Below are 26,439 nucleotides of genomic sequence, written 5' to 3' on the forward strand. Positions count from 1 at the left end.
TGCACTTGATCGCCTAGATCATATTCACATATTTAATATTATACCCCAATCTCTATTTCAATTTGAAAGCGCATAATGAGCCTTTTCTTCACGTGCTGAAGGCTGGTCAAGGACCACTTGCACCCTGTACCCTGGTTTGATATTTTGTTGCGACAACGCTGACCCGTAATGTTTGCACAGACCAGTATGGTGTTCCCCAAAGCCTTTACTTACAGTACATCTATCATACATCTGAATGTTGTTGGTGAGATCCATCTCACCCGGGAGGAATGGCCAGTGAAGTAAGCGATCTTCAAAAGAACCTGCTCAGTGCTCTACTGGATAGCGGCATTAGCAGAGATGTCCTCGTCGTCACCATCGACGCGCTTCTTGCACAACGACAAGAAAAAGAAATCGCGAATACAGTCAATCAAGTGGAACAACAATGCAAGCAAGAACCTATGAGCCGTGCGATATTGTTGTCAGAGAGCTGCTCTTCTGGCGGAGAAAGCCCCAGAGATTATTCCCCAAGTGAGGAGATCTCCGAGAGCTCACCAAGTCCCGTGGTAAATCGCGGTTCTGTAGTTGACCATTTACTTCGGTGAGTCAATAATTAAGACTGCACTATGTATGTTTATATTTGTGAATAAATCTCGGTTCATCAGTAAGTCATAATTGACAAATCCAGTCCAAAAATTCCCGGGGCAAAACGAGGTTTATAATAATTCCACTCTTACGCCCATTTGATATTCACTTTTATTGTATGTGGATTATCTTAATCGATTTGATTTCAAAAAAATTGGTCGTTTGTCGTTTGGTTTTATATTGTTGTCAATTTTTGTGCGGTAAAGAGAGGAGGCGTACCCGCTGCTCGTTTACTTATGCGAGTCCCTTGTTTACCACACTGTTACAAATGATCGATCGTCCGAAACAAAGGGAATCCATTCTACTGCTGTTCTAAACTGGTATTCAAATGCTATCAAACTGTGGTGTTTTCTAAGCAGTTCTCTAAAAAACACGTTGGTCCTACCTAGGCAATTTAATCACGTCTTCGGGTCTTCATTCCCCGCTCAATCACGTACTGAGCACCGCCAATAACTAGAGCAACCAAATCGGCCTGATAAATTGCTGTAATCCTTCAAGAACTACTTTGTTTTGCACTGATTTCACGGTTTTTTAATAACCGTAGCATTCATAAGCACAAGACAGTGACACCTCTTTGAATAATGTATGAAACGTATCCGATCGTAATATTGATTCCTGTGTTAATGATTTGCTCACTCGATCATACAGAAACTCGCCATTAAATATTAACTTCTGGCTTAAAGGAAGTCGTCTTGGGCTAACGTATCTGCATATCTTTTTCACTTTCGCTTTTGTGTATGAAATTTTTGAGGAATATACGGCTTAGCGAGGGGGACCACTGAAAGCTTAATGAAGCGCTTGATTTTATAACATGGCGTCACTTTCTCATGTTCAAGATGACGCGATTTCGCTTGGAATCGAAGCGTTTATCGTTGGTAAAAAACGCGCAGAATCGAATCCTCAATAAAAACAATAAACGCTGGCATGATTTTTGTATTTATATTTCCGCCAACACACGGTATTGGGTATTTAGTTTTCGTTTTCTAAGGGGCTGTTTTCTCGTAGCTTCGTGTTCAATTAGGGCTTTCACACTTGGTGTAAGAGTATCATCCATCATCTAAACGTGCATTCCATTGTTGTTGAGTTCGGACATGTTGGCCCATCATCGCACTGATCAATCTGGAGATACTAAACTTCGTGAAAAGAGATGTCAAAATTTTGACATTAGATAATAATTCTTGATTGGGCTTGTAAAATTAATCAATGATAAATTTGATTGGAATATTACTTCAAGTTATTCTTAGAGCTGTGAGACCCAGGGGGTAGGAAGTGGGAGGGACACTAGGATGTCACATGAGCTTTATATATTCCATATTTCATGTTTTGAAGTTTTAGGGGAGTGGGGAGGGGATATTTATTGCATAGTATAATCCTCTGAGAAATATCACCCTGGGAATTCAAATCCCTTGTGTTTGGAGGATAGAATTACTCTATTAAAATACACAGTGCAAAATGTTTCCATGTGGGAGGGGAGGGATAGGAGATTTACAAACTGTATTATGTTTTCCCCATTATGTGGACCCTGATTGTTTTGATTTGATTTTTAGTTCCTAGATTTGTGCAGATTGCGAGGGAGGGTTATCAAGGGACGGACGGGGTTGAAGGATTTATAGCTCTCTATAATCAACCTTGATCAAAGAAAAAAGAACCTTATCCTGGGGTCCAGAGGTTATTTATTCTCTCTGCTGTTTGCTGTTTTGATGGGAAGTTGTGAGGAGAAATAACCTCTGGGCGCATCTGCCAAGAATCTAACTTTAATGTCCTTGAGAGAAGTTTAACGATGCAAGTTTTTAGGAAGGGAGGAGGGGTGGGTATGGAATTGAGCAGAGAGGCTGATCATTCCATCTCTAAATACAAGCTCATAGCTCCCTTTATTCTTGCCAGCCTTTCTTTTTTTTAAATCAAATTAATATTTTTATTTTTTTATTTAATCTTTTTTATTTATTTTTTCATTTTTTTGCACTTAACAATGATTATTACAAAATCATTCCATGCTTCTTATCTGATGTCAAAGAAAAATGATAAAAGCCATCAAAATTTTTGTAGCGACAAGATTGAACATATATGTATTATTGGTACTTATGCTTGACGTGATCTTTACTCCAGAATGGATCCATGGCAAGCAGCACGGGTGATAAAATCCTACATGCAGCAACACAATATTCCTCAGAGAGAGACAGTCGAATCAACAGGATTGAATCAGAGTCATCTATCGCAGCACCTCAATAAGGGAACACCAATGAAAAGCCAAAAGAGAGCCATATTATACAGCTGGTTTGAAGTAAAACAGAAAGAAATTGCACGGCGTAAGTCTTAATAATAATATTAGGGACTAGTCATTATTTATCGAGAGGGGGGGGGGGGCTGGTGCAATATTAAATATGCTTTGCTTGATTTTTGCTGACCCCCCCTTCTCCTTAAACCCAATTCAATCTGTGAGTTAGCTGTGACCTGACTTTGATCAGCCCTGAGGCTGTTTCATGGTATTCGAATTATAGAATTTGAAGGTTTTTTAAAACAACAAATCTGCAAGAGGATTTAAGAACTGCAACTTAATTGGAAAGGGAGAAGGGAATAAGAGAATTTTTGCACTCAAGGCATTATATTTTCACTGCTGCTTCAAGTTGCAAAATTTATAGATATATAATCATAATACTGCACAGAAGAAAACATTTTCCCTTAGGGAAAGAAATTTAGAGAAAAAAGGATTTTGTTTTCTTCTATATTATGATTATATGTCTATAAATTTTGCAACTTGAAGACCCTGCTAGAGTACAAACACTAAAAGTGTGCAACACTTTGCACTATTTAGTAGTAAATAGTGCAAATTAAACAATAGAAAACAATAGGATTAGCATTATTTAGCAGTATTTAGTGGTATTTATGTTACACACTTATAGTGTTTGTACTCTAGCTAAAGTTTTTGTAGTTTATAACGAATGCTGTAAAATTTTGACTCTGAATTTCCCTCAAATTTTTTACCGGTCTATTTTTTAATTGCGTATAAAGCATATTCTAAAGCTTTACAGACAGATCAATTGTTACAATTAGTGTCCTTCTCTCATGGACAGAGCAAACTGGGGGAAGGGGGGGGGGGGGAGGTGGGGGGAGGAATTCAAAGGTGGAGCTTATGAATTACAAATGTATCAGTTTAAAAGTGTATGAAACTAACAGGGTTAATGCTGAGACTTAGTTACTTAGATTTAGTGAATATTAACAAATAGTGCATGTGTGGATTTAGAGTGGGGGCTGATCGAGTCACAGCCCCCCCCCCCCCCCCCCCCCCATTTGTTTGGGATTCTTTTTCTTTCCCTTTTTTTTTTTCCCAAACCCCCCCCCCCCCCCTCCTCAAAACTGAGATTCCAAAATCCACCCTTGTGTGCAAAGGCAAAGGTGAAGAGCCCCCTTCGCCTAGCCCTCTCCCCCTCCTTAACACCACAGTGCCTGTCCCTGTCCCTGTCCTGGGGGACATGCAACAAAAAACCACCTGCCACCCTTCCCTCCCTCCCTGGCAAAAATGAAGGTTTATCCATTCCCTTGCTTTACTAAAGGTAGTGTTTGCTTGAACTTCTAGAATACAGCAACCCAGGAAAGAGAACGTATTCGGACGACCTTGAAAGCCCTTCAAAGAAATCAAGACGAAATAGATTCAAATGGGGTCCTGCTTCGACAAACTTATTATACCACTCCTATGAACAGCAGCGCAATCCCTCAAAAGAAGAAAGGTAGATATATATACTCTTATTAACCAAGTGCCAAGTCGGTATCATAAGATATGGACCGCGATGTGACCAATCACAGCTCGTATTTCGTATGATTGTGAAACGATACTAGTGGCAAGCTCTAGCATACTGTTACCGTTCCGTATCTTTACCGTAGCCGTAATTGCGCGTTGTGATTGGAGGAATTACTGGAAGACAATGGAAAGCCATTTCAATGTTACAGCATGTTGTACCGCGTACGCGCTGTAAGTCAGTACCGTACTTATGTCTCACACTCATACGATAACCATTCTTATGGGAAGCCATTGCAATGTTATGGCATTTGTACCATATACATGCTCTAAGTAAGTACCGTATGTTTCCCACCTATACGATATCCGTTCTTCTGAGAAACCACTGCAATGTCACGGCATGTCGTACTGCGTACGTGCTCTTACCGTTTCGTACCCATACGATCTCTTCTGGGTTCAAGCCATTGCAATGTTACGGCATGTCGTATCGTGTACATGCTGTAGATCAGTACCATATGTTTCCCACTCATACGATAACCGTTCTTATGGGAATCCATTTCAATGCCACGGCATGTCGTAGCTGTAAGCAAGCACCACTCTTACAAAAACCACTCTAATATTATTTTTTCTTGTTCATTTTCAGAGAGACTTTGGTAATCCAATGTAATAAAGCGGAGTGTGAACAAAGAGGAGTTCCCTACAGTAACGTGGAAGGGCTAGGACCCAATCTAGTCACAGAGAGCAGAGTTTACAACTGGTTTGCAAACCGACGAAAGGAAGAAACATTTCGAATGAAACTCGCTATCGAAGCAGCCAGCTCAGGCTTCCAGGAATCGACTGGTTTGTATTTCCAAGTGCTTCGAGTTACTGTTCAGTCATTCCCACTTTTTCTGATTATTTTCCCCTTCAAATCGTTGACATTGCAGATGGTACAAAGGATTAGTAGGTACGGTCTGTGGTGGGGGGGAGGTTAGTCTCTCCCTTGATGCCACGGCTATAACATTATTCTTCGTAATCCGTACATTAAGGGTGGATCGGCGTTATCATTTTTTCTCTCTCTAAATATTGCCTTGTTTTCTGTCTATATGTTACTGTGGCGGCTGTCTACCTAAAGCGTTGCCCCCGAGTCACTATGACTGAATCAAAGGTATAAAATTCTAGCTAATCCAGTGGTGATTTTTTTAAAGGTCAAAATCTCAGTTCACCAGTCACAACGCAAATGTCAGTCATCTCATCCAAAAGTACCGTCGTATCAAGCTCGTCGTCGCTAGGCCCACCAAACATGCGATCGCCTTTATCTTCACCTGTGCAGTCGTGTTCTTCATTCCATGTTACTGAGAATCAGAGCATAACTACTGCTGCCACTGGGAGTGGAAGTCGAGAACAGGCACTGCCTAGTGTTGGGACACTGATGCAAACCGCGTCAAATGTCGATAGCAACACGTTGGCTGGTCATAGAATGATGCACGGGATGCCTTCACAGGTGGGTGGGATGATGATGGGGTGAATCAATGAATGAATAAATGAAGGATGGAATATGGAATATAATGGGGAAAGGAAGGATGAAGAAAGGAAGGAATGGATGGTTGAAAGAAAGGAAAGCAGGAATGAATGAATGTATGGAAGGAAGGAAGGAAGCAATGGAATGGAAAAAATGAAGGAAGGAAGGAATGGAAGGAAGAAATGGAAGGAAGGAAGGAAGGAATGGAAGGAAGTATGGATGGATGGATGGAGGGAGGGAGGGATAAGAAGAAAGCAAGGAAGAAAAATGGATGGAAGAAGAAAGGATTGAAGAAAGAGTGGATAGAACATAATGGATGAATAAATGGATGGATGAATAAATGGATGTAAGAAGGAATAATAGAATGAATGGAGGAAAAGACAATTTTGTTCACTTTCATTGCACTGATATCCTGATAAGAAGAGATAACTAGCTAAAAACTAGTGTGAGCTGCCTCGGTGTTTCTAATGAAACAGTAATGATAAAAGGGTCAATTTTACACCGTGAAAAGATGAAAAAACGTACTGACGTTTCGGAAGCTAGTCCTTCGTCGGGGTAAAAGAGCTCCCTTTTATCATTACTGATATCCTGATAACTTTTTAAACCGTTTTCTCTTAACAGGTCCCAGAACATTCACCGATGTTATCAAACAACACCATACCTGGTGGTCCTCCACAACTTTCCATGACCATCACTCCTATCAGCACAAACCAGATAGTAGGATCATGTGCGAGCCAAGCCATGCAAGCAATGGCAGGCCGCCACATATCCATGCATCCTATCCCAATCACTACGTTCCCTAACACTCCTTCATCCATGGTGTCTACCGAAGTATCAAACTATTTTCACCAAGGTATCCTAGCAACGCCTAACTGTGGAGTCCCGAGTGTGACGGTGAGCCATATCGCGCAGGCGCAGTCTCCCATAGTAACGGTACAACACCACCCGAACAACGCGAGAGGTAACGAGAGACATGTCGTTCATCATCATACTCGTCGTAATGTCACGAATACCCAGAGCCCAGTCATTCAAACTACGAAGAGACAGACCATTCAGGATCCGTCTCAAGAGCATGGCGCGAAGCAGATCAACAGAAGCGGTAATGTGAGCAACAATGACGAAACTCCTGGGGTTAACGGCGAACACGTGATTCATCACGTGGTTCAAGCCATTTCTGAGGACCACCTCGATGATAGTCCTGACCACGATACTTTAACAGTACCAGAAGATTCAGAAAAGCACCCTAAAACTGCGGATGTCATTGACGGGCTGGACGTGACAGTGAAAATGGAGGTAAACGGAGAAAATGTCGAAGAAGTGGTGGATTCTATCGGAGAAACAGTGACAATAGAGACGACAGAGTCTTGTGATAGCAGCCCTCTTAAAGACTCGCGAAAAGAGAGCGCGCGATACGAGATGGGATTCTCGAATAACGAAGCCGTGGTTGTCAGGGTGAATGGTAGTCATGGTGATGAAAGAGGTTCATGAAAACCTTAATTACACGTAAGAAAAATGAGATATATCGTTTATTTTTTATTTAGATTTAGATTTTAAATTACGGAAGCTATTATGTATTCTAGTGAGATGCAAATTCATATTTTATTTTAGATATTTGGAGGTTTAATTAATGAACACAAAAGATATACGATATGGTCACCCTGTATCTTGCTCGCCGGAAGACTAGAACTAGGAAAATATATCTTTTAGTCCTTATCCTTTTCGTCCTTATCTTTTTTTTTATCCAATCAATTTTTGTAGTTCATCCAAGCGACCATGATTCGATGAATTATAATAATATTTCGATTAAGTGAATATTTTGAGATTTTTTTCCAATTCATAGTCCTCATTTGTTGAAATATTTCGCTATACACATCTCAATTAATTCATACATATATTTGCAGCACTGTGAAAATATTTGACACATATTTGATTATTACAATCTAGAACATTCTATGATTGGATATATTTTTAGGATTATATAATATGTGACGATCAAAACACCTGCTTTGAGTAAAGTGGAGGCAATAGACAGAAAGCTCTTTTCAGCTTAGGCATATTATTTTCTTATTTCATACCATAAATCATTCCCTTGAGAACTATTCTTTTTGGGGGATAAGGGTCGGTTTTCAATAACCTTAACGAATCATCCCACCCTCCCCTCCCCCTTTCCACAAAACTGTGTTTCTAAAAGGCTAGGATTGGGGGAAAATTAAGATCAAGCTTAAACGATCTCAATGTTGTGTCAAAATACCTTCATTTTGCGTTTTTAAATCTTGTTTTAACGAACAAATTAACGAATATATAGACATAAATAAATATATATATGTATATATAGTATCCATAATGATGAAAATATGAGTTTTATTTAGTATGAATTAGACAATATTCAAATATAACTGATGAGTATTTTACTACGCATACGGATATATTATTAAATTTTAATCTTCAGTACGTTATCTTAAAAATTCAGGACACTCAGTACAGAATTGGCGGCATTAGTTGAGGCTACGTCTCGTCCAATCAAAAAGCTTGTACGCTTTGACCCAATCACATCGCTCGAAAAATCGGACAAAATACTTTTACACATCATCGTCACAATAGCGGTGTCTCATCACTCGAAAACTTCTCAGATTAATGCTAACATTTCTGCGGTTTTCACACTCCAAGAAAAATATTTTTAATCTTCAATATTCTAGAAAAATGTACAATGATTTTAATACTGAATTCTAGACACAAAAGTAATTGTGATTGATTCAGAGTTATATTGATCAGTTTTTTGATTATCATTTTAAATATTAATTCTACAATGATTCCATAACTAATAATTAGTTATAGTCAATCAGTTTTTATCTTATAGGAAAACCGTTCAATTTTCTTGGTTGGGCTTCAATTTTATTTTTTTCGCAAATAATATTTGAGGTTTGACTTTTTTTCTCGTATTGGGATATTTCTCCCAAGGATATCGCCTACAACTGGTTTATACGAATACAAAATGATTCCTATGATCATTTCGAGTTACAATGGAATGAATTTCGTACGAGGTTCATATCGCTAATTTTTAATATTAATTTTGCGATTTTTGTTGGCAATTTTCAATGGAAATCACTGAATGGACACTGATATTTTATCTACGTTTGCAAAAATGCTTAATATATTAAAACCTTAAAACGTCCACTTCAGACGTATCATGAACTCTCGTACGAGATTCGCTCTTAATTCACTATGAATGAAAAATATTAAATTGATGATTATATTTTTTTAATTTAAGGGAATGGATTTTATACATGTTTTTTTCCTCTAGATTTCACATTGATTCCAATTTGAAGAGTTCGAGGTAGAGTATCGAGCACTAAAAACGTGAACTTTTCAAGTTGGACTCGTGCTAATAGACCTCTTTGGATTGGGCGTAATTATTTTTCCATGTCAGACCAAATGTTATTGCCTAGAGAATAAAGTTCTTTGTTTGAGTTGTATCCATATTCATGTGTATTCTCATGTACAACCGTCGTTAAACAAAGAAACGATATTCTAGGGAATGACACGTGGTTTGAGATGGGAAAACATTACGCCCAAGCTAAAGAGATCTATTGTTGAGGAAAAGCTTTCAGACTAAATCTGTTTAGACTGATCAAATATATTATAAAACAAGATAGTATCATTCTCTCTTGCTTAAAATGAAGACAAATAATAAAATTAAAATCAACGAAAAGCTTTGATTAATAAAGTTTTTTTTTTCAAACCCTCGTGCAGTAAAGTACAGCAGCGTAAGGTATAAGTCATCTTCAGTTTCCTGCAAGATCCACAGGAATCCCGTATGAAGCCGCTTTGGCGTCAAGATACGAATAGCAACTTTCAGTCATAATCTGGGTTTCTCACCGCTCGTTTCGTAAACTGAAAACATTTTTTAGCCCATTTTTGAGCCCTGTAGTAAATTCAAGAAAAAGAGATAGAAAAGAAAGGCCGGGAAAATAGAAAAAAGAATAGTCAGAACCGGGACGTATGTGTAAGCTGAGAAAAGACATAGTTGAACACACAAAAGGTGGGTAAATGGGGGGAAAACAGCTGTAAAAATATGCAATCTGTCAACTGCCTCTTCTGAGTTTGAGAGAACGCCCACGAGCTAGTAAAAATCGGTTAAACCGAGGCGAAGAAAGACCGGAACAACGCTGAAGAGGGAGCGAGAGATCTAGAATGGAAATGGGACGACAAAGAATTAAAAAGTGAAAACGCCTAAAGATGAAGGCAAAGTTGAGTGGTAAAATGCTAAAAACAAAGTGCAAAAAATCGAAAAAGAAAAAAAATAAGCCTTAGAGAGATAGTGGAAGCAAGAGGAAATGCCAACAAGAAGGTCTTAAAGATTCTACTGGGATCCCTGTGTGGAGGTGTGTGTGGGGGAGTTGAACATCCCATAATGTTATTAGTGTTCCATGTGCAACGTGGACGGGAATCATCAACTTGTACTTAGAATAATCTTCCTCATCTGAACCCTAAAAATCTCTAAAAACCTTCAAAAATGGTATGTCATAATGATCATAGTGAATGGTCTCTGTTGATTTTGACATCATTTTTTTTATTTCTAAATGTATTTTGTTATTTTTCAAGACGTCATATACGGAAAAAGGCGAAAAGGTGAGGCAAAGAGCTGCGTTTTCCCCTTAATTTTAGAGCTCTTCGGTTCTCTTTGCTCCAGTATTTGACTTATTGATAGTTTTTTATTTATTTTCGTAGCCAAATGTTGGAAAAATGATCGCTTTTGACCATGTAACTCTCTGGGTTGGGAATGCTAAACAGGTTGGTATTCAATTGTGTTCATATTATATATTAACTACATTACTATATATAACTATATTATATATTAACTACGAGAACTAGAAAACAATTTGTCATGCTTATTTTAAAAAAATGCAACTAAAATCTAATTAGCACTTAAACAAATAGAAAATCTGCTCGATCATTACGAAAAACAGAGGCTATCCTGGTTTAGTTCAGGACAGGAGACTATCTTATTCATACGTGTCGACATCTTTCAAAATGCGTTTCGTTTATCGTTTGTAACAATGTTTTTTCAGAGCTTATGAATTTTGTAATGAACCCAGTAAAAAAATATACATGTTCATTCATATACTTTCCATAGGACTGCGTAGTTTAGTTTCAATGCAAATATTCAATCACTATTATTTTTGTTTTAATTCTTGCCATTTTTTTATTCATTTCATTTCATTCTATAAATATGTTATTTCATTTTATTTTTTCTTCTCTGTATTTTTACTCACTTTATAAAATATTTAAATTAACTAGACATAATATTTTTTTGTGACTGAACATATACAGGCTTATAGTGGACTTCAAGAAGAAATAAAGAAAAATATAGATGGATGGAATTTTACTCATTTGTCAAAACCCTAACTACTAAAACAAAATATGACAGAACGAAAAATGATATAGACTATATAACACTTAACACTTATTGACTGGGACTGAGGGAAACAGTGTGTTTTGTGGTCCTGAGATGGCGAGGGACCACAATAAACAGACTGCTTTACCGAGGTTCCAGTCAAAAAGTGTTTTGTTATGTACCAGGTGTCAAAGAACACACAGCAATTATTTGATTATTGGATCCTTTTTAACTTACAAAAACTTATATTTCTGGGGAAATTACTTCCGGTGTTGCTATTACCTAGTCAACAACATGTTGTTGTCCCCTGAGAACCACTTGAAGGGGGAAACATTGAAACTTGTTCACAGTTTGCATGATACCCTAGCTCTCACCTAATCAGAGTATGAAAAAATGGACTTTGACAGTTGAGCTATATAACAACTATGTATTACGTACTGCAGTATTCAAGATGTATTGACACTAAAATGTATCTCTCCGTATGAAATAGGCTGCATCATTCTACTGCACACGTATGGGCTTTGAACCAATGGCATACAAGGGGCTAGAGACTGGCTCAAGAGAGGAAGTTTCGCATGCTGTCAGACAAGATAAGGTCAGTCTGAAAACCATTATTGTTGACCTAATCCACTGTTTTCCCATTTCAGACCATGGGTCATTCCCAAGAGTATTAGTTCTTTGTTTAACAGTTGCACTTAAGAAGACAAATGAATATGTATACAACTCAAACAAAGAATCTTATTTTCAAGATAAGTGACACAAGGTCTGAAATGGGCAAGACATTGCACCCAAGTGGATTTGGTTTACGATTGTATGTTACATCGCGGCCTCTTGGGGCAGAGTTGGTGCCATTTAACAAAAGATTTCTCATTGGCATCCATTGTTAACAGCACCAAAATGACCACCTTGATTTTGTCTTTTGAATTGCTTGGGAATGCTTGCAAAACATCAATACCCTATTATTGATTGAAAGAGTAATAATAGTATGTGTGGAATCAAAGGAACTTAAGTCAAGAGACTGATGAGAATAGCTTTATTTATTCAATCATTAATATATTCCAGATTATCTTTGTTCTGAAGTCTGCTCTGGTTCCCAATAATGAAGTCACTGAAGGTAGTCATTACATGTACATCATGCACCATATGTTGGTGTCAATAATTATTATCTTGGCTCGTACCCTGAATCTAACACTAATAGTCCCTATATATGCATGCTTAAATGCTATCTGAATAATATCTGGATGGTAGACAGCACAATATTACCCAACAGATTTGTAATACATTTATTTGTAGGCATAAAAAATAATGTACCATATACAACATTCCTACCTTTTTGCAATAATAAGAAAATTTTGATAGAAATGCTAGTCAGTTTATTAATGGAAACATGTTCAGGAATACTGATTTTTTAAAAGGTTCGATTCAATTTTGAACATTTTATTCCAAAGATCTACAATATAGTGCTAGAATTTTAATATCTCAAATATGGCCTATTGTTAATTGGGGGAGGGGAGACAGGGGGAGGGGAGACAGGGGGAGGGAGGGGGAGGGAGACAGGGGGAGACAGGGGGGAGGGGAGAAATGGGCTTGATTCCCAGACAGGTCTATAACTTCTTAAGTATTTTTTCTTGTTAAACATTTTTTCGTTAGCCATGGGAAAGCATCTTACTTTTCATGGTGATGGTGTGAAAGATGTTGCTTTTGAAGTGGAAGATTGTATTGGTCTGTACAAGGTGAGGGCAGAAAAAATTGGAATATAAATATGGCTACCATTTACCAACCACTAATCATTTACTGATCACTTACCAACGCCTTACTGACAGCTTACCAACCACTTACTGACACCTTACTAACCACTTACTGACCACTTACCATGCAACCACTTACCAACCACTTACCAACCACTTACTGACACCTTATTGACACCTTACAGACCACTTACTGACCAATTACCAACACCTTACCAACGAACCATTACCAACATTAATTACTGACACCTTACTGACTACTTACTAACTTGGGCAAAAGGCTGAGAGAATTTATTTCATTATGAAAAATTATGCATAAATCAATAAAATATCAGTATATTATTTTATCCTTCTACAATGAGGCATCTGAATGTTCTGTAGGAATCAGTAAAACGAGGAGCAAAATCAGTGAAAGAGCCTTGGGAGGAAAGTGATGAAAACGGCACAGTTACCTTTGCAACTGTTCAAACTGTAAGTAGAAAATGGGTTGTATTATCCAGTGTCAGATCATAGTCGTAATCTGTGCACCAGCTCTAAGCACCATTAAAGAAACATCAGTCAAGTCCCCCAACATACATGTTTGCAAATTTATAGCACAATTCAGCTTCTTTTGCAAAGCTAAATATTTAAAGTCTGTCACCATTCCTTTCCCCTTCCATTATTTTCCTCTTAACTTTCTTTTCTCCTAATTTTCCTGCATAAAAAAAGTGAATAAATAAATACTTTTTCCCAATATTTTAGTATGGTGATGTGACGCATACTTTTGTTGAGAGAAAGAACTACACTGGCCTATTCCTGCCCGGCTACAAACCTCCTCTGTATCAAGACAAACTACTGGCCAAATTGTAAGTAACATAAAAACCCTTAAATGTTGTTGAACCCTGAAACAAACTCTGGGCTAATCAAAGTCAGGGCATGGCTAACTCACAGATTGAACTCTGAAACAACCTTTGGGCTGATCTAAGTCAGGGCACGGCTAACTCACAGAAAGAACCCTAAAACAACCTCTGGGCTGATCTAAGTCAGTGCATCACTCACCGATCTAGATCAAATTGAAATTTAGTGTGTTGGGTTTATGGAGGGAGAAAAAGCAGTGAACCTAGAGAACTTTCAAATCAAGGGAGAGATGTAATAAACTCTACTCACAAGTGATGCAGAGTCTGGGAATTAAACCCAAGTCCCCAAAGGCCTGGAGAAGCCAATGCAATACTGCTACACCAAAATTTAATTTAAATGGTTAGTGTCCATCTGAACCCACACATTGTACTCCTAAATGGCCATTAATGTACCCACTTCAAAAGAAAGTGCAAAGATAGTTCGTACCAGGGACCTCCAAGCACATGTAGTTAGGAAAGCTAATACAATTCTTTTGATATTATTCCAGGCCTCAAAGCAAATTGAATTTTATTGACCATATTGTTGGAAACCAGCCAAATGACCAAATGGTTCCTGTTGCTGATTGGTGAGTAGGCACACACGCTACTGAAATATGCCTTTTTAGTTATTTTTTCCACCTTTTCATACTTTGTCTGTTTTTCATTTTTAATTTTAGGTATGAAAAAAGTTTGCAGTTTCACAGGTTTTGGTCTGTTGATGATAAACAGGTGCGTTTTGAGATGGATACTTGTGGTGGGGGACTAAAAACTGCATATCTGCAGAAAAAAATTGGTATTTGAAACAAAATAAAAATGTTAAAAATTCACTCTTATCAATTCACACCCCCTTCTGAAACCCTTACTCCCTTTAAAGTGCACATGAACCCTATGACAATACTTTCAGTACTGATTCTGCATAAAGTAAATAGTTGATTGGTAAAATATTTCTTGATTTGAGTGATGCGTCTTTAAGTTATGAAGGTTTATACTTCCAATATGTTAATGATGATGACGTCAGGTAAGGTATTTGAGTGTTTTTGTTGTAACTAGTAATACTAAATGCTGGCCATTTTGAAAATAAAAATTGTAAATAGCTTTCATGTAAACCATGAGTAAAATAATGATGCTTTTTAAATACTGTTTCTATGAACCAGTTCGATTTTGTATATTTGATTAAGCCTTAATAGACGTCACACTCATTAGCATATTGGAAGTATAAACCTTCATAACTTAGAAACGCATCACTCAAATCAAGAAATATTTTACCATTCAACTATTTACTTCGTGTAGAATCAGTACTGAAAGTATTGTCGAAGGGTTCATGTGCACTTTAACTATCCATCCCACCCTTCACTGATTCTCCCTCTTAAACTCCATTCATATTTCCATTCATCTCTCCATCCATCAATCCTTTCATCCATACATCCATCCATCTCTCCATCCAGCCAGCCATCCATCCAGCATCCATCCATCCATCCCTCCCTCCCTCCCTCCCTCCCTCCCTCCCTCCCTCCCTCCCTCCCTCCCTCCCTCCCTCCATCCATCCAATCCATCCATCTCTCCTTCCATCCATACTCCATCTATCCATCCATCCATCCATTTTTTTGTAAATCCATCTCTCCTCGCGTCCCATCATCTGTTTATCCATCTATCCATCCATCCACCCATCCATTTGCCTGTCCATCCATGCCTCTCTTCATCCATGCCTCTGTTCATCCATGCATCTGTCCATCAATCTACTTTCGTTCATCCATCCATCCATATAATTATACAGACATACTATTAACATTGGGAACTTGTACTTTTCAGATACACACAGAATACAGTGCACTGCGGTCTATTGTTGTCACCAACTATGAAGAAACCATCAAGATGCCCCTCAATGAACCAGCTCCAGGAAAAAGAAAAAGTCAAATCCAGGTTTGTATCATGTTTTCACAGCAGATTATAATATAATTGCTATAGATTTCACTAAACAGCACAGGTACACACTTTCTGTTTATCAAGGATCAAAAGGAATACAAAGAATTAGTAGACTCTTTTATAGACACCTGGGGGTTGGGAGAGACCCCTTCTATGCATTTATTTGATAATGATCTTTTTCATTTGGTTTCTAGGAATATATAGACTATTATGGAAGTGCAGGAGTTCAGCATATAGCATTGAACACATCAGACATCATAACAACAGTAAGCTGATCTAATCTTGCATCTGATTGGCTTGGAACATTCAACAAATCCTCTGATAGCATGAGAACTTGACATGATACATGTTTTGTTTTTTATTAATCTAATATTTATTTTATTACAGGACAATTTACAACAAATACAAAAAATAAAACAGTTACAATATAAATAGATATAAATAGCAAGAAATTTAGTTTTAGTTTGACATGATACATGTATTATCTGTAGGTTTGTCTGCAAATAACTCATGTATACATGTCATTTGTTATGGCACAGCTGGCTACAATAATACTGACTGGTGCTACTGCTATACAACCCATGGTTCTTTAAAATTAAGTTAACTCTTTTGTAGGTGACCAATTTGAAGGAACGTGGGATGGTCTTCTTGTCTATTCCTGACAAGTACTATGATAACCTGAGAGAAAGGCTCAAGACAGCAAACATAACAGTCAAACAGTCCTTGGATGTGGTGAGTTTCATATAGTTTGATAATGTTGACAGTCATTCATTTGTTCTTTCACCTTATATGTTTGTTCATTTGTTCATTTGTTTGTTCATTCCTTCGTTTCTTCATTCATTCATTTGTTCTTTCATTTATATGTTCGTTCATTCCTTCATTAATTTGCTGGTTCATTTGCTCATTTATTTCAACCATCCACCTATCTGCCATCCACAAATCTAAAAATCTCATCTCATCTGTCCATTCCTTCATTTCTTTCTTTGTTTTCTCATTTTTATTTCATTTGTTTTCATTCTTTTCAGCTTCAGCAGCTAAAAATCCTGGTAGACTTTGATGAGCATGGCTACCTGTTACAGATCTTTACAAAACCAGTACAAGACAGACCAACTTTGTTCCTTGAAGTGATAGAGAGACACAACCATACAGTATGTAGTATTGCTTGTAGTCTATGACCATTCTATCCTGTTTTATATGTTCACACTCACTTATAGAGGGATTCTACTGTTTGTATAGCTATCTGTTAATAGCTCCAAAATATATAGGAGGAAATTATGGAAAGCCTCTGTCCAGAAAGGCTAAAAAATGTTCTAAACTTCCCCCCGTAAGCTATTTTCATGTATGATAGTGTCATTTAACTACCATTACCTTTATTACTCAAATTTGTATTTCCTCATTAAAACAATTGCTGCTAATGGAGGGAAAAAAAGAAAGTGTGCAAGGGATTCTGGTAATCGTAGTAAATGATGCTATATGTTGCAAATAGCGTATTGTCCACCCTCTCTTCTGACAATCTCTAGCTAGCCCCTAAGGGACCATTAATTATTCTATCAGAGAAAGAGGAGGTGGGTAAAAAGAGTGGAATCTGACATTTTTCAACTTGTTGGGGGGGGGGGGAGGGGGCGGGGACAAGAAGATTTTTCATAAGAGGATGGGCACTTTTGCATTGAATTTTTTGAAGATTGATAGGGGTCTTTAAGTCGAGAGCTAAATGCAAGTGGAGCAATTTACACCTTTTAAAAAAATTATAACTTTACCCAATTTCTCACCCACCCTCTCCCCCACAAATCATGTATTTTAGGCACCTAAGACTAATATACATTTACATTTTTCTAGGGTTTTGGAGTTGGGAATTTCAAAGCTCTTTTTGAATCCATTGAAGCTGACCAAAGGCAACGTGGGAATTAATAGAAGCAAAACATTAAATCTATAGAACACACCACAGGTAGCATCCTCCAGGATTCAAAAATAGAATTTAATGATCTCATAAGATAATCTAAGGTTAGGATAAAAATGGAGTTAGGCAGAACACAAACGTTGAACTATACATGAACCAACCCTAATGACATAAAAGAAGACCACCGTCTTATCCATCGTTTTCAACGCATATGGCTCATGTGAAGTTTCACGTTTCATAAGTAGATTTTTAAAGGGTTTTAACTCTCTAAGAGGTTAAACATGGCTAATTTTTCTTGGACCGCTACACCCCTTAAACTCTTCTAAAACTAATATAAATGTGTGTCCTTTGAGTGTGATTGACATATATTGTCTATTCATTTCACTGTAAGCATAGCTTTAACATATACCTATAACCAGTTTGCTATACTTTTTTTAGGATTCAGAGGCGACATTTTATTTACAGTGCAACTGCTATAACTAGGGACACTAAGACAGTGAGAACCAATAACATTGTAGAATAAAAACAATACATTCCAACTTTGAGTAGTGGAGCCAATCAGAAAGCAGCAGACAACAATAGCTTTTCAACATATCTTTTTATTCCCACGAGAAAATGACGATGGCTATCATGGTCAAATTACGATTCTCGTGCAGCCTAGATTTCTGATTAGCTCCACTACCCAAAGATGGAATGCATTGTTTTCATTCTACATATTATCATCTTGTCTTATCTTGTCCAACTGGTCTAAGTGGCCCATGTTACAGTAGAGTGCGTTCAGTCAAACTGTCGAATAGTTGACGTCACCTAAATTAGATAAGTTAGTTACTATTTTAGCTGACGTCACCTAAATTTGAAACTACGAGTAAACAGCTACTGAGATCAGGGGGAGAAATGTTGGTTGATACAAATGAATGTCTATTCACTCATTCTCTGGCAAAACAACCCCCCGGATTAGCATGACCGTTATTTGGCGCGCTTTTACTATTTTAGGTGACGTCAACTAAATAGTTATCTAATTTAGATACATTTATCTAACTATTCAACAGTTTGACTGAATGCACTCTAGTTGCACTGTAATCATATTTTGGATAAAAATTCACTGGCTACAGATACATAATGAAGAGTAGATTTCATGCTAGTGAAAAATGATAGCAAGGTGAGTGTGGCCTAGTCACTGTACTGACGGTACCTCTCGACCGCTTTTTTCACAGTCGTGAAATCTCTTAGCCAAGTCATGAATTGTTTGATAATTGTTTTGGTTTGATACATGAAAAAGAATATTTAAGAGAGATTTTGTTCGGGGTAGTTTATCTTGACAATCCAATTTATTTATGTGTTTTCTATGGCGTGAGAATTGTGTCATAATGGTGCTTCAAAGCTGGAAGAAAAAAAAATTTTAAAAATAAACTCAAACTCCTTGATAAGCAGGATCGTTTTGTGTTGAATTAAAAGGACGAGGGAAAGAATTTAAGAAAAAGGGATACGTGGGAAAAGATAAAGCAATGAAGGAAAATACCAGAATACCAACATTGTATCCATAAAAAAGTACCACTATTTTTTACTAAATAGCACTGATGAAAGGATGTACGTTTTTATGTTTGCAAAATATATATTTAGTACTGCTTCCAAGAATAAGTTGAGCATACTCCAGGAAACGACGAACCAAAAATTTCCAACTTTTTTATATCAATCTCTTTTGCTGCATATAATAACTGACCATACTGAACTTATTTTTCTTCAAAAATATCACAAATTATCACTTAATTTGACACAAGTTTAGTCCCTTGCCATTAACGTGCCATAATTAACATTAATACGAGCATGGTGCTGGCGTCTTAATGCAGTAAGATAGATATAGGATGCCTTGTGAGTCTCGGATGTGATATTCAGATCAGAGAACACTTTTGATAATCCTGCGTTACGCGCCTTCTCCACCTCAACAAGAGCTTTGGCCTCAGCTTTAGCAATGATGACAGTAGAGGTGGCGGTGGAATTCTGTTGGATCTCTGCTGCTTCGTTCAGGATCTCGTTCTTCAGTCGATCCGTCTCCTTACGCACAACCTGTAAACGAAGAAACATAGCATGGAAAAATTCTTTCAGTTTCCTCTTCATTATTATGACTAGCCTGAATGCCACTCGTAACTTAAACAACTTGTACCCAAACTTAAGCTTTAGACGGAGGTGACTGAAATTCTGGGATTCCGGCAACAGTCAAAATTAGTGGGTTTTTTTAAACTGACGGGATCCAAGAAGGGTTCGCAGAAGGGTTTGCAACGCTAAACAATGTTGCAGGATATCCAAATGTTTGAACACCTTTTCTGCATTATTTTGAAAATTACACGTCCATTTTTTGTCATCGCCAAACACCACCGCAGAATGCGAAGTACACTGCGCATGACAGACGCTGCAATAGTGTGCAATTTTTCAAGCCTTCGACTCCAGCACTGAAGTTGTTTAACTGTGTCTGACAAAATGCCGGAAAAATCACTTTACCTGTTCCTCCAGTTCAAACTTGGCCTGTTGTTCTTGCTCTCTCTCCGTCACTTGCCTCAAATACCGACTCTTGACGTCCTCGTGAATGTCGAAGTTCAACAACTGGAAATATCTGACTTCAACGAACAGACCTTTGTCAGACTTGCTGCACTTGGAGTAAGGAATACAGCCCGGAGAACATTTGTGTGTTTTGCAGTCTTTCCTGCAACATTTGCCACCAAGTCTCTCGGCGACGGCTTTGAAGATTTCATTCTCGACAGTTTGGCGTTGCCTGAAATAAATGGAAAGGAGAAGGAGTTAGGCCAGAGAGAGAGAGAGAGAGAGAGAGAGAGAGAAAGAAAGGAGTAGAGATATGGAGGAAAGGCGGAACGAAGGAGGGGTAATATTTGCCAGAGACAAAGAGAGATGGGAAGGAAGGAAGGAGGGGAGGCTGTTTAGGCCAGAGACAGGGAGAGAGAAAGAGGGAAATCAAAGTGAGGAAGGGAGGAGGGTTTAGGCAAGAGAAGGGGAACGAAGAGAAACTAAGAGAGAGGGATGGGAGGGAGGAGGTGTTAGGAATATAAGAGGGATACTGATTTGCATAACACCCTTGTATTAGACAACTTACTTAATGAACTCCATGACACCTATGGACGACGTCCTTGCCTTTATAGCTGCATTAGCAGTAGACTGTACCACAGGTTTGTAGTACAGATCATATTCCTGATGAATATATTTCAAGTCTTCGGCTTTTAAGAAGTACTGGAAAGCACATGAGACTGTTGCCTCTATTTTATCGTTTGTAGCGATGGCGATGTCTTTTAAGTACTCAAAGTGCGCGTCAGCAGGGAACGCTTTGAAAGTGTAGTCTGGTCCGATGAGGTATCTACCTGATGCATAGACCCTGGACAGATCCACTTTGCCTGTTGACTTCTGTTTTGTGAATGCGATCTGCACAACAGAAAACAAAAAGTTAGCTATGGAACATTTCATTATGTAGCCCCCCGTACTTAACCCAAACATTTAGGAAAACATTGAGTGATGAGAGCGCGCGGCTTACTGTAATCGATTCCCTGTCTCCCTCTCCTTAAAAATCAACAGCTTTCACGTGTCTTGATTTAGCCTTTCAGGGTTTGAATTTTTTTCTTTTTTCTTTTTTCTTTTGGAAATACTCGAAAAATCTGAATCTGACGAAAAACAACTCCACTCACGTATATATTAGGCGGCCCACGTAATCCCCAGGGATCAACCATAAGTTAATTCAATATTTGGTCTTTCCTTAATAAGACATTTTCAATGTCAATTAGACACCACTGCATGATTTGGGATTAACTCTAACTCAATATTTGGTCAGTTCTTGTAAAATATTAAAAAACTTAAGGATCATTAGGATAAGGGGGGGGGGGGCGGGAGGGGGAGATTGCGAAAGGAAACGACCCCCCCCTCCCCCACCTTGAAATTAATCTCAACCAAGGTGGCGTTTCCTGCTGAAATTTTCAAACTCTAAATATTCAACTCGCCTTGAAACAAACCTACGACTGCTCTCATTGTATTCTCTACTAGGAGAGTAGTATTTTCTCACCTCATAATATTCAACATTTCCGAAACTCATCGGCAGCAGAATGACCAGCAGGACTAAACCCAACGCCAGTACTCCGATAACACATCGCTTCGCTCCGGTCATAGAACCTCCGTCCTCCGAGTCCATCGCATAACCAGGTTCTTCAATTTCTAGCTTGCTCATATAAATCTCTTCAAGATTAACGCAAAGAAATACGAGTTGGCTCTTTGGATTGGTACAAAAAAAGAGCAAAACGAGGGGAATTAGAAGAGCAGAATGTTTACTAATGGTGGGATGGGCTTTATGACATCTGGTGGCGAGGTCACTGCAACATGGAATCCGTCACGCAATGCCTAACACCAAACACTAAAATATCTCCTAAAAGATTTCAAATCCTTCTATCATTTTAATTTCAAAGAACAAGTAAAAAATAACAGTTCGAATCCTGAATGAGAAACACCTTAACTCATACAATATAACATTCCAGGTACTTTTAATAGTGCATATATTATAACTATATACGGACCACTTTCCTATGACCGGAAAAAGGGAACTGAAATTAAACGTGCACCAGCGTGCATTTTTCCCTTGACCATTTCAGCAATGTAAATACTTAGTTCTTAAGCCTTCATACTTCTTTTCAGCTTTGAACAACAAACACCTAACGTTTTAAGTGCTTGGTAGCTGAAGGCACTGTTTGATGGCGAAATGTGTGGCTGAAACCTGAGCTCGACTGAGCGTTACGTTGCGCAACAACAACTTTCCGCTAACGAATGATAATTTGACTGATTCTTTTGAAACCCTGGGACGAAAGGATTAATTTGGGATTCTTTTGAGATATTGTGGGAAAAACGAGAATTCGTTTATTTTTCTAATTTTTTCAACATTTTTTACTACTAAATAAATTTCTGAATTTGCTTCTGCTTTTATTCTTTCTTTCCTTAATTTTATTTATTTCTTCAACACACTTGGCATTTACCATTTTCCATAAGTTGGTTCACTGGTGAAACGCAAAGCACTCAGCCAATGTTGCAAGGTTCAAATTTGAATAATCCTTTGCGAAAGTACCTTGGCGCCTCGCTTGAGCGCTTTGTGTTTGACCAATGAACCAATGAATGGAAAATGGTGAATATTCAACTGAAGGTGATCAGACCTATGCTAAGCTTTAGTGTCCAAAGCTTTTTGATTTAAAGTCAAAATCTTCTCTTCAGAATTGAAATCCTTTTGGTGTTGTCCTTTTCATTGACTTGACTCAAATTTAGAGATTTTGGTGCAAAGTCTGTATGATACATAATTAATTACTTTAAGGTGTGTCTACGTTGAAGTATTATTGTGGAGAAACGTTCCGGTTCTGCAGACATTTCCCGCCCAAAGTTAATGCGCGTCCACAGGTAGGGTGCATACTAGGATCGACAATAGATTTACTGCAAAAGAATTTAATCCCTTGCCATTAACGTGCCATAATTAACATTAATACGAGCATGGTGCTGGCGTCTTAATGCAGTAAGATAGATATAGGATGCCTTGTGAGTCTCAGATGTAATATTCAGATCTGAGAACACTTTTGATAATCCTGCGTTACGCGCCTTCTCCACCTCAACAAGAGCTTTGGCCTCAGCTTTAGCAATGATGACGGTAGAGGTGGCGGTGGAATTCTGTTGGATCTCTGCTGCTTCGTTCAGAATCTCGTTCTTCAGTCGATCCGTCTCCTTACGCACAACCTGCAAACGAAAAATTGTATTCAGGTCACTCGCTTTTTATATATGGTTGGTATCAGATGAGGCTGGGAAACACGTTGATTTTGCGCGCAGCAACAAGATTAGTGAAGAAATAGAAAACTTGCGCGTGCTGTGTGCAGTTATAAAGCACGCGGGATTGGTAGAACACGAGAGAAGTGGACAGCTATTATGCAGCGATGCACTAAGAGCATCAGATAATTTCCACGGTGACGTTGCAGAAGTAGAATTCCAATCTACGCCTGGAATGTTGGACGCAACAGTCACATCGTGTCATCATCGTCACTAGTAATAGTTTTTGCATCCGGCCCGAAACTTCGGCAGTCATGCCCAATGGTTTCTAACCTGTTTTTTTATCAGTGATAATGTTCCTTGCGCACGCGCGCTCCCCCTAACAGTAGGAGAGGTTATTACCTGTTCCTCCAGTTCAAACTTGGCCTGTTCTTCTTGTTCTCTCTCCGTCACTTGCCTCAAATACCGACTCTTGACGTCCTCGTGAATGTCGAAGTTCAACAACTGGAAATATCTAACTTCAACGAACAGACCTTTGTCAGACTTGCTGCACTTGGAGTAAGGAATACAGCCCGGGGAACATTTGTGTGTTTTGCAGTCTTTCCTGCAACATTTGCCACCAAGTCTCTCGGCGACGGCTTTGAAGATTTTGTTCTCGACGGATTGACGTTGCCTTCAAATGTAAGAAATCGAGTCGTGAAGTAAGCGATCGTACTTGACTTCAGGTAGTAATTTCTATTAGGCAGAATAGCTAAGTGCTTGGGTCATTCTTTACTAAGAAGCATCGTGTAGCACTATTAAACTGGCTCCATGAAGGAGTGTTAAGATCCTCCCCCCCCCCCCCCCCCCCTTCACCATCCCTTACTGAGCCCTTATCAGATTCCCCAAATCAACCCCCCTCCAAAACCCTGTCCTACTCCAGGAAAGCCTGACCCACACCACGATCGAAACAAGCGTTACCTCATGAACTCCGCTACAGATATGGAAGCTGCCCGTGATTTGATGGCCGCATTGACAGTAGACTGAACCACAGGCTTGTAATAGAGATCAAATTCCTGGTGAAGATCACTCAAGTCTTCGGGTCTCAAGAAGTACTGTATAGAACACGAGATGGTCACTTCTACTTTATCGTCTGTATACGTTGCGATGTCTTTTAAGTGCTCAACGTGCGCGTCAGCACGAAACGCCTTGAAAGTGTAGTCTGGTCCGATGAGGTATCTACCTGATGTATAGACCCTGGACAGATCCACTTTGCCTGTTGACTTCTGTTTTGTGAATGCGATCTGCCCAACAAAGAAGGCATGAAGTTAGCTATGGAACATTTCTTACGTAGCCATAAGCACCGTTAACCCAAACATCATGAAAACACGCGCGGTACGGCTCGCCTCCCACCAATGCGCACAGGACAGATCGACCTTGCCCGCGGTTGATTTTTGTTTTCTGAATGCTATCTATAAGAATAAGATTAGCATAAGAAAAGATCGATTCTTGTAAGGCAACCATGCAAGTCCTTGTTCAAGTTCCTTGAAAATGCTAGTGCATGAAGGACGTTACTGATGAGCGAGTATTTGACTGATTGACGGCCGTAGAATGAAATGATTCAATGCTGGTTCTCGGCTTGAGAACGAAACAACGTTTTTTGCTAACCAGCTGATGTCCATGGATGCGAATATCGATCGTGGTCTAATGTCCAACAAAAACGAACAAAGCACCGAACTATATAAACATGCCGGTGTGGAGAACCACTGGCTGGGGTCGCTGACTATCTAGTTCAAAGCCGTTTTACGACTTCAGCAAGCCTCGCGCGAAACGTTCTTATTTTCCTTTCCACTGATATTTGATCACAACGGAAAAACTTATCAGTTTCTCGATCGTTTGCGCTTTGTTACTGAAAGTATTTAGAAAAGACTGCTTCATAAGAGCACAAACTAAACTTATAAATCATTAATCGATTTTCATTTACTTTTCTCGTTGAACAAACACACTACTTGCTTTCAGGCGAAGTTATTACCTATTACATTTGTCACGATCACCTGTTACAATTACCTGATAATATTCAACGTCTCCAAAGCTCATAGGTAGGACAACGACCAACAGAAACGCACCTATACAACAGACGACGGCCAAAGCTTTGTAACCTGTTGAAAGCTCTGAAAAATCAGGCATAGTGGCTTCTGGTCGTTGTAGTTCGCGAGTAAATCCTTCGCTTGGTCTGACAAGTTTAACGTTCAACAATTCGCACGAAGCAGAAGTTAGATACTCTGCATGGACTGCGAATATATTGTTTTGCTATAGTCAAAGTGATTAGCTAGTATGCAAATTTTATTTCACCTGGGTCGGGGTGGGCTTGGTATTCAACGTAAAATTTTGTCGTGATGCTAAATAAAGTATAAGCATAAATGTATGAACCCTGAAACAACCTCTGGGTTGATCTAAGTCAGGGCACGGCTAACTCAAAGTTCGAATCCTGAAAATTCAACCTCTGGGATGATCTAGGTCAGGGCACGGCTAAATAACTCACACAGGTATTTGGAGTCGGTTAACTTTATTTTCTAATTTCGAAGCATAAAATTGCCCGTTTTTCTGTCTTGCGGTGACATGACTTCTAAAAGAGGTGTGCCTTTCCCCCCCGGTTTCAGTTTAAGGTGTCACGCAAGAAGAGGCAGGTAGTTAACAAAGCATGATCGGATTAAATTCTCAAAACAATGTCAAGTTCACTTATTTTTGTACATATTGTAAATATTATTTAGACATTATCTACAGTTGCAGATGTTGGAAGGAAAACAAAATTCGAGCGATGGAAAACGCAATTAGGACAGGTTGCAAATAAACACTCACACTATTAACTGTTCAAATAAGATGTTTTCTCTGACGTCATTCAAATGCCAATCACTCCAAAAGTGTTGAAACAAAAGCCTCACCCTTCACCCAAAAATCTCTTCCGTCACGCATTTTTTCA

The 26,439-nt window shown here is 38.6% G+C and overlaps 3 protein-coding genes across 3 annotated transcripts; 1 reads left to right on the forward strand and 2 right to left on the reverse strand.

The window, feature by feature from the left end:
* Positions 1–204: 204 nt before the first annotated feature.
* Positions 205–19,123, forward strand: LOC116288807 (uncharacterized). The gene is made up of 20 exons (XM_031695648.2): positions 205–580; positions 2,731–2,930; positions 4,199–4,349; positions 5,001–5,197; positions 5,545–5,840; positions 6,480–7,343; positions 10,461–10,487; positions 10,587–10,649; positions 11,744–11,848; positions 12,316–12,367; positions 12,904–12,986; positions 13,383–13,472; positions 13,743–13,846; positions 14,386–14,463; positions 14,554–14,605; positions 15,686–15,796; positions 15,994–16,065; positions 16,415–16,531; positions 16,825–16,947; positions 17,636–19,123. Exons 1-20 carry the CDS (start codon positions 270–272, stop codon positions 17,705–17,707), a joined length of 3,168 nt encoding a protein of 1,055 aa, XP_031551508.1. The 5' UTR covers positions 205–269; the 3' UTR covers positions 17,708–19,123.
* A 240-nt stretch (positions 19,124–19,363) lies between these two features.
* LOC116288824 (uncharacterized) lies at positions 19,364–22,055 on the reverse strand. Its single transcript, XM_031695667.2, has 4 exons — positions 21,754–22,055; positions 20,800–21,122; positions 20,193–20,463; positions 19,364–19,760 (listed from the first exon to the last, which is right to left on the reverse strand). Exons 1-4 carry the CDS (start codon positions 21,913–21,915, stop codon positions 19,476–19,478), a joined length of 1,041 nt encoding a protein of 346 aa, XP_031551527.1. The 5' UTR covers positions 21,916–22,055; the 3' UTR covers positions 19,364–19,475.
* A 515-nt stretch (positions 22,056–22,570) lies between these two features.
* LOC116288825 (uncharacterized) lies at positions 22,571–26,436 on the reverse strand. The gene is made up of 4 exons (XM_031695669.2): positions 25,527–26,436; positions 24,441–24,763; positions 23,883–24,153; positions 22,571–23,453 (listed from the first exon to the last, which is right to left on the reverse strand). Exons 1-4 carry the CDS (start codon positions 25,644–25,646, stop codon positions 23,169–23,171), a joined length of 999 nt encoding a protein of 332 aa, XP_031551529.1. The 5' UTR covers positions 25,647–26,436; the 3' UTR covers positions 22,571–23,168.
* Between the last annotated feature and the right edge of the window lie 3 nt (positions 26,437–26,439).

Source organism: Actinia tenebrosa, unplaced genomic scaffold, assembly GCF_029948245.1.
Source record: "Actinia tenebrosa isolate PJP-AT-01 unplaced genomic scaffold, QUT_ActTen_1.0 PGA_scaffold1__47_contigs__length_23844297, whole genome shotgun sequence".
NCBI lineage: Eukaryota > Metazoa > Cnidaria > Anthozoa > Actiniaria > Actiniidae > Actinia > Actinia tenebrosa.

Excerpts from the sequence above, each read along its gene's own strand:
- LOC116288807 (XM_031695648.2), top strand. The coding sequence starts at position 270 with ATGGCCAGTGAAGTAAGCGATCTTCAAAAGAACCTGCTCAGTGCTCTA. Across the intron at positions 2,931-4,198 it reads ACAGAAAGAAATTGCACGGC|AATACAGCAACCCAGGAAAG; the intron begins GTAAGTCTTAAT and ends TTGAACTTCTAG. Across the intron at positions 16,948-17,635 it reads TAGAGAGACACAACCATACA|GGTTTTGGAGTTGGGAATTT; the intron begins GTATGTAGTATT and ends ACATTTTTCTAG.
- LOC116288824 (XM_031695667.2), bottom strand. The coding sequence starts at position 21,915 with ATGAGCAAGCTAGAAATTGAAGAACCTGGTTATGCGATGGACTCGGAG. Across the intron at positions 20,464-20,799 it reads GGTGTCATGGAGTTCATTAA|GCAACGCCAAACTGTCGAGA; the intron begins GTAAGTTGTCTA and ends CATTTATTTCAG. Across the intron at positions 19,761-20,192 it reads AGTTTGAACTGGAGGAACAG|GTTGTGCGTAAGGAGACGGA; the intron begins GTAAAGTGATTT and ends CTTCGTTTACAG.
- LOC116288825 (XM_031695669.2), bottom strand. The coding sequence starts at position 25,646 with ATGCCTGATTTTTCAGAGCTTTCAACAGGTTACAAAGCTTTGGCCGTC. Across the intron at positions 24,154-24,440 it reads TCTGTAGCGGAGTTCATGAG|GCAACGTCAATCCGTCGAGA; the intron begins GTAACGCTTGTT and ends TTACATTTGAAG. Across the intron at positions 23,454-23,882 it reads AGTTTGAACTGGAGGAACAG|GTTGTGCGTAAGGAGACGGA; the intron begins GTAATAACCTCT and ends TTTCGTTTGCAG.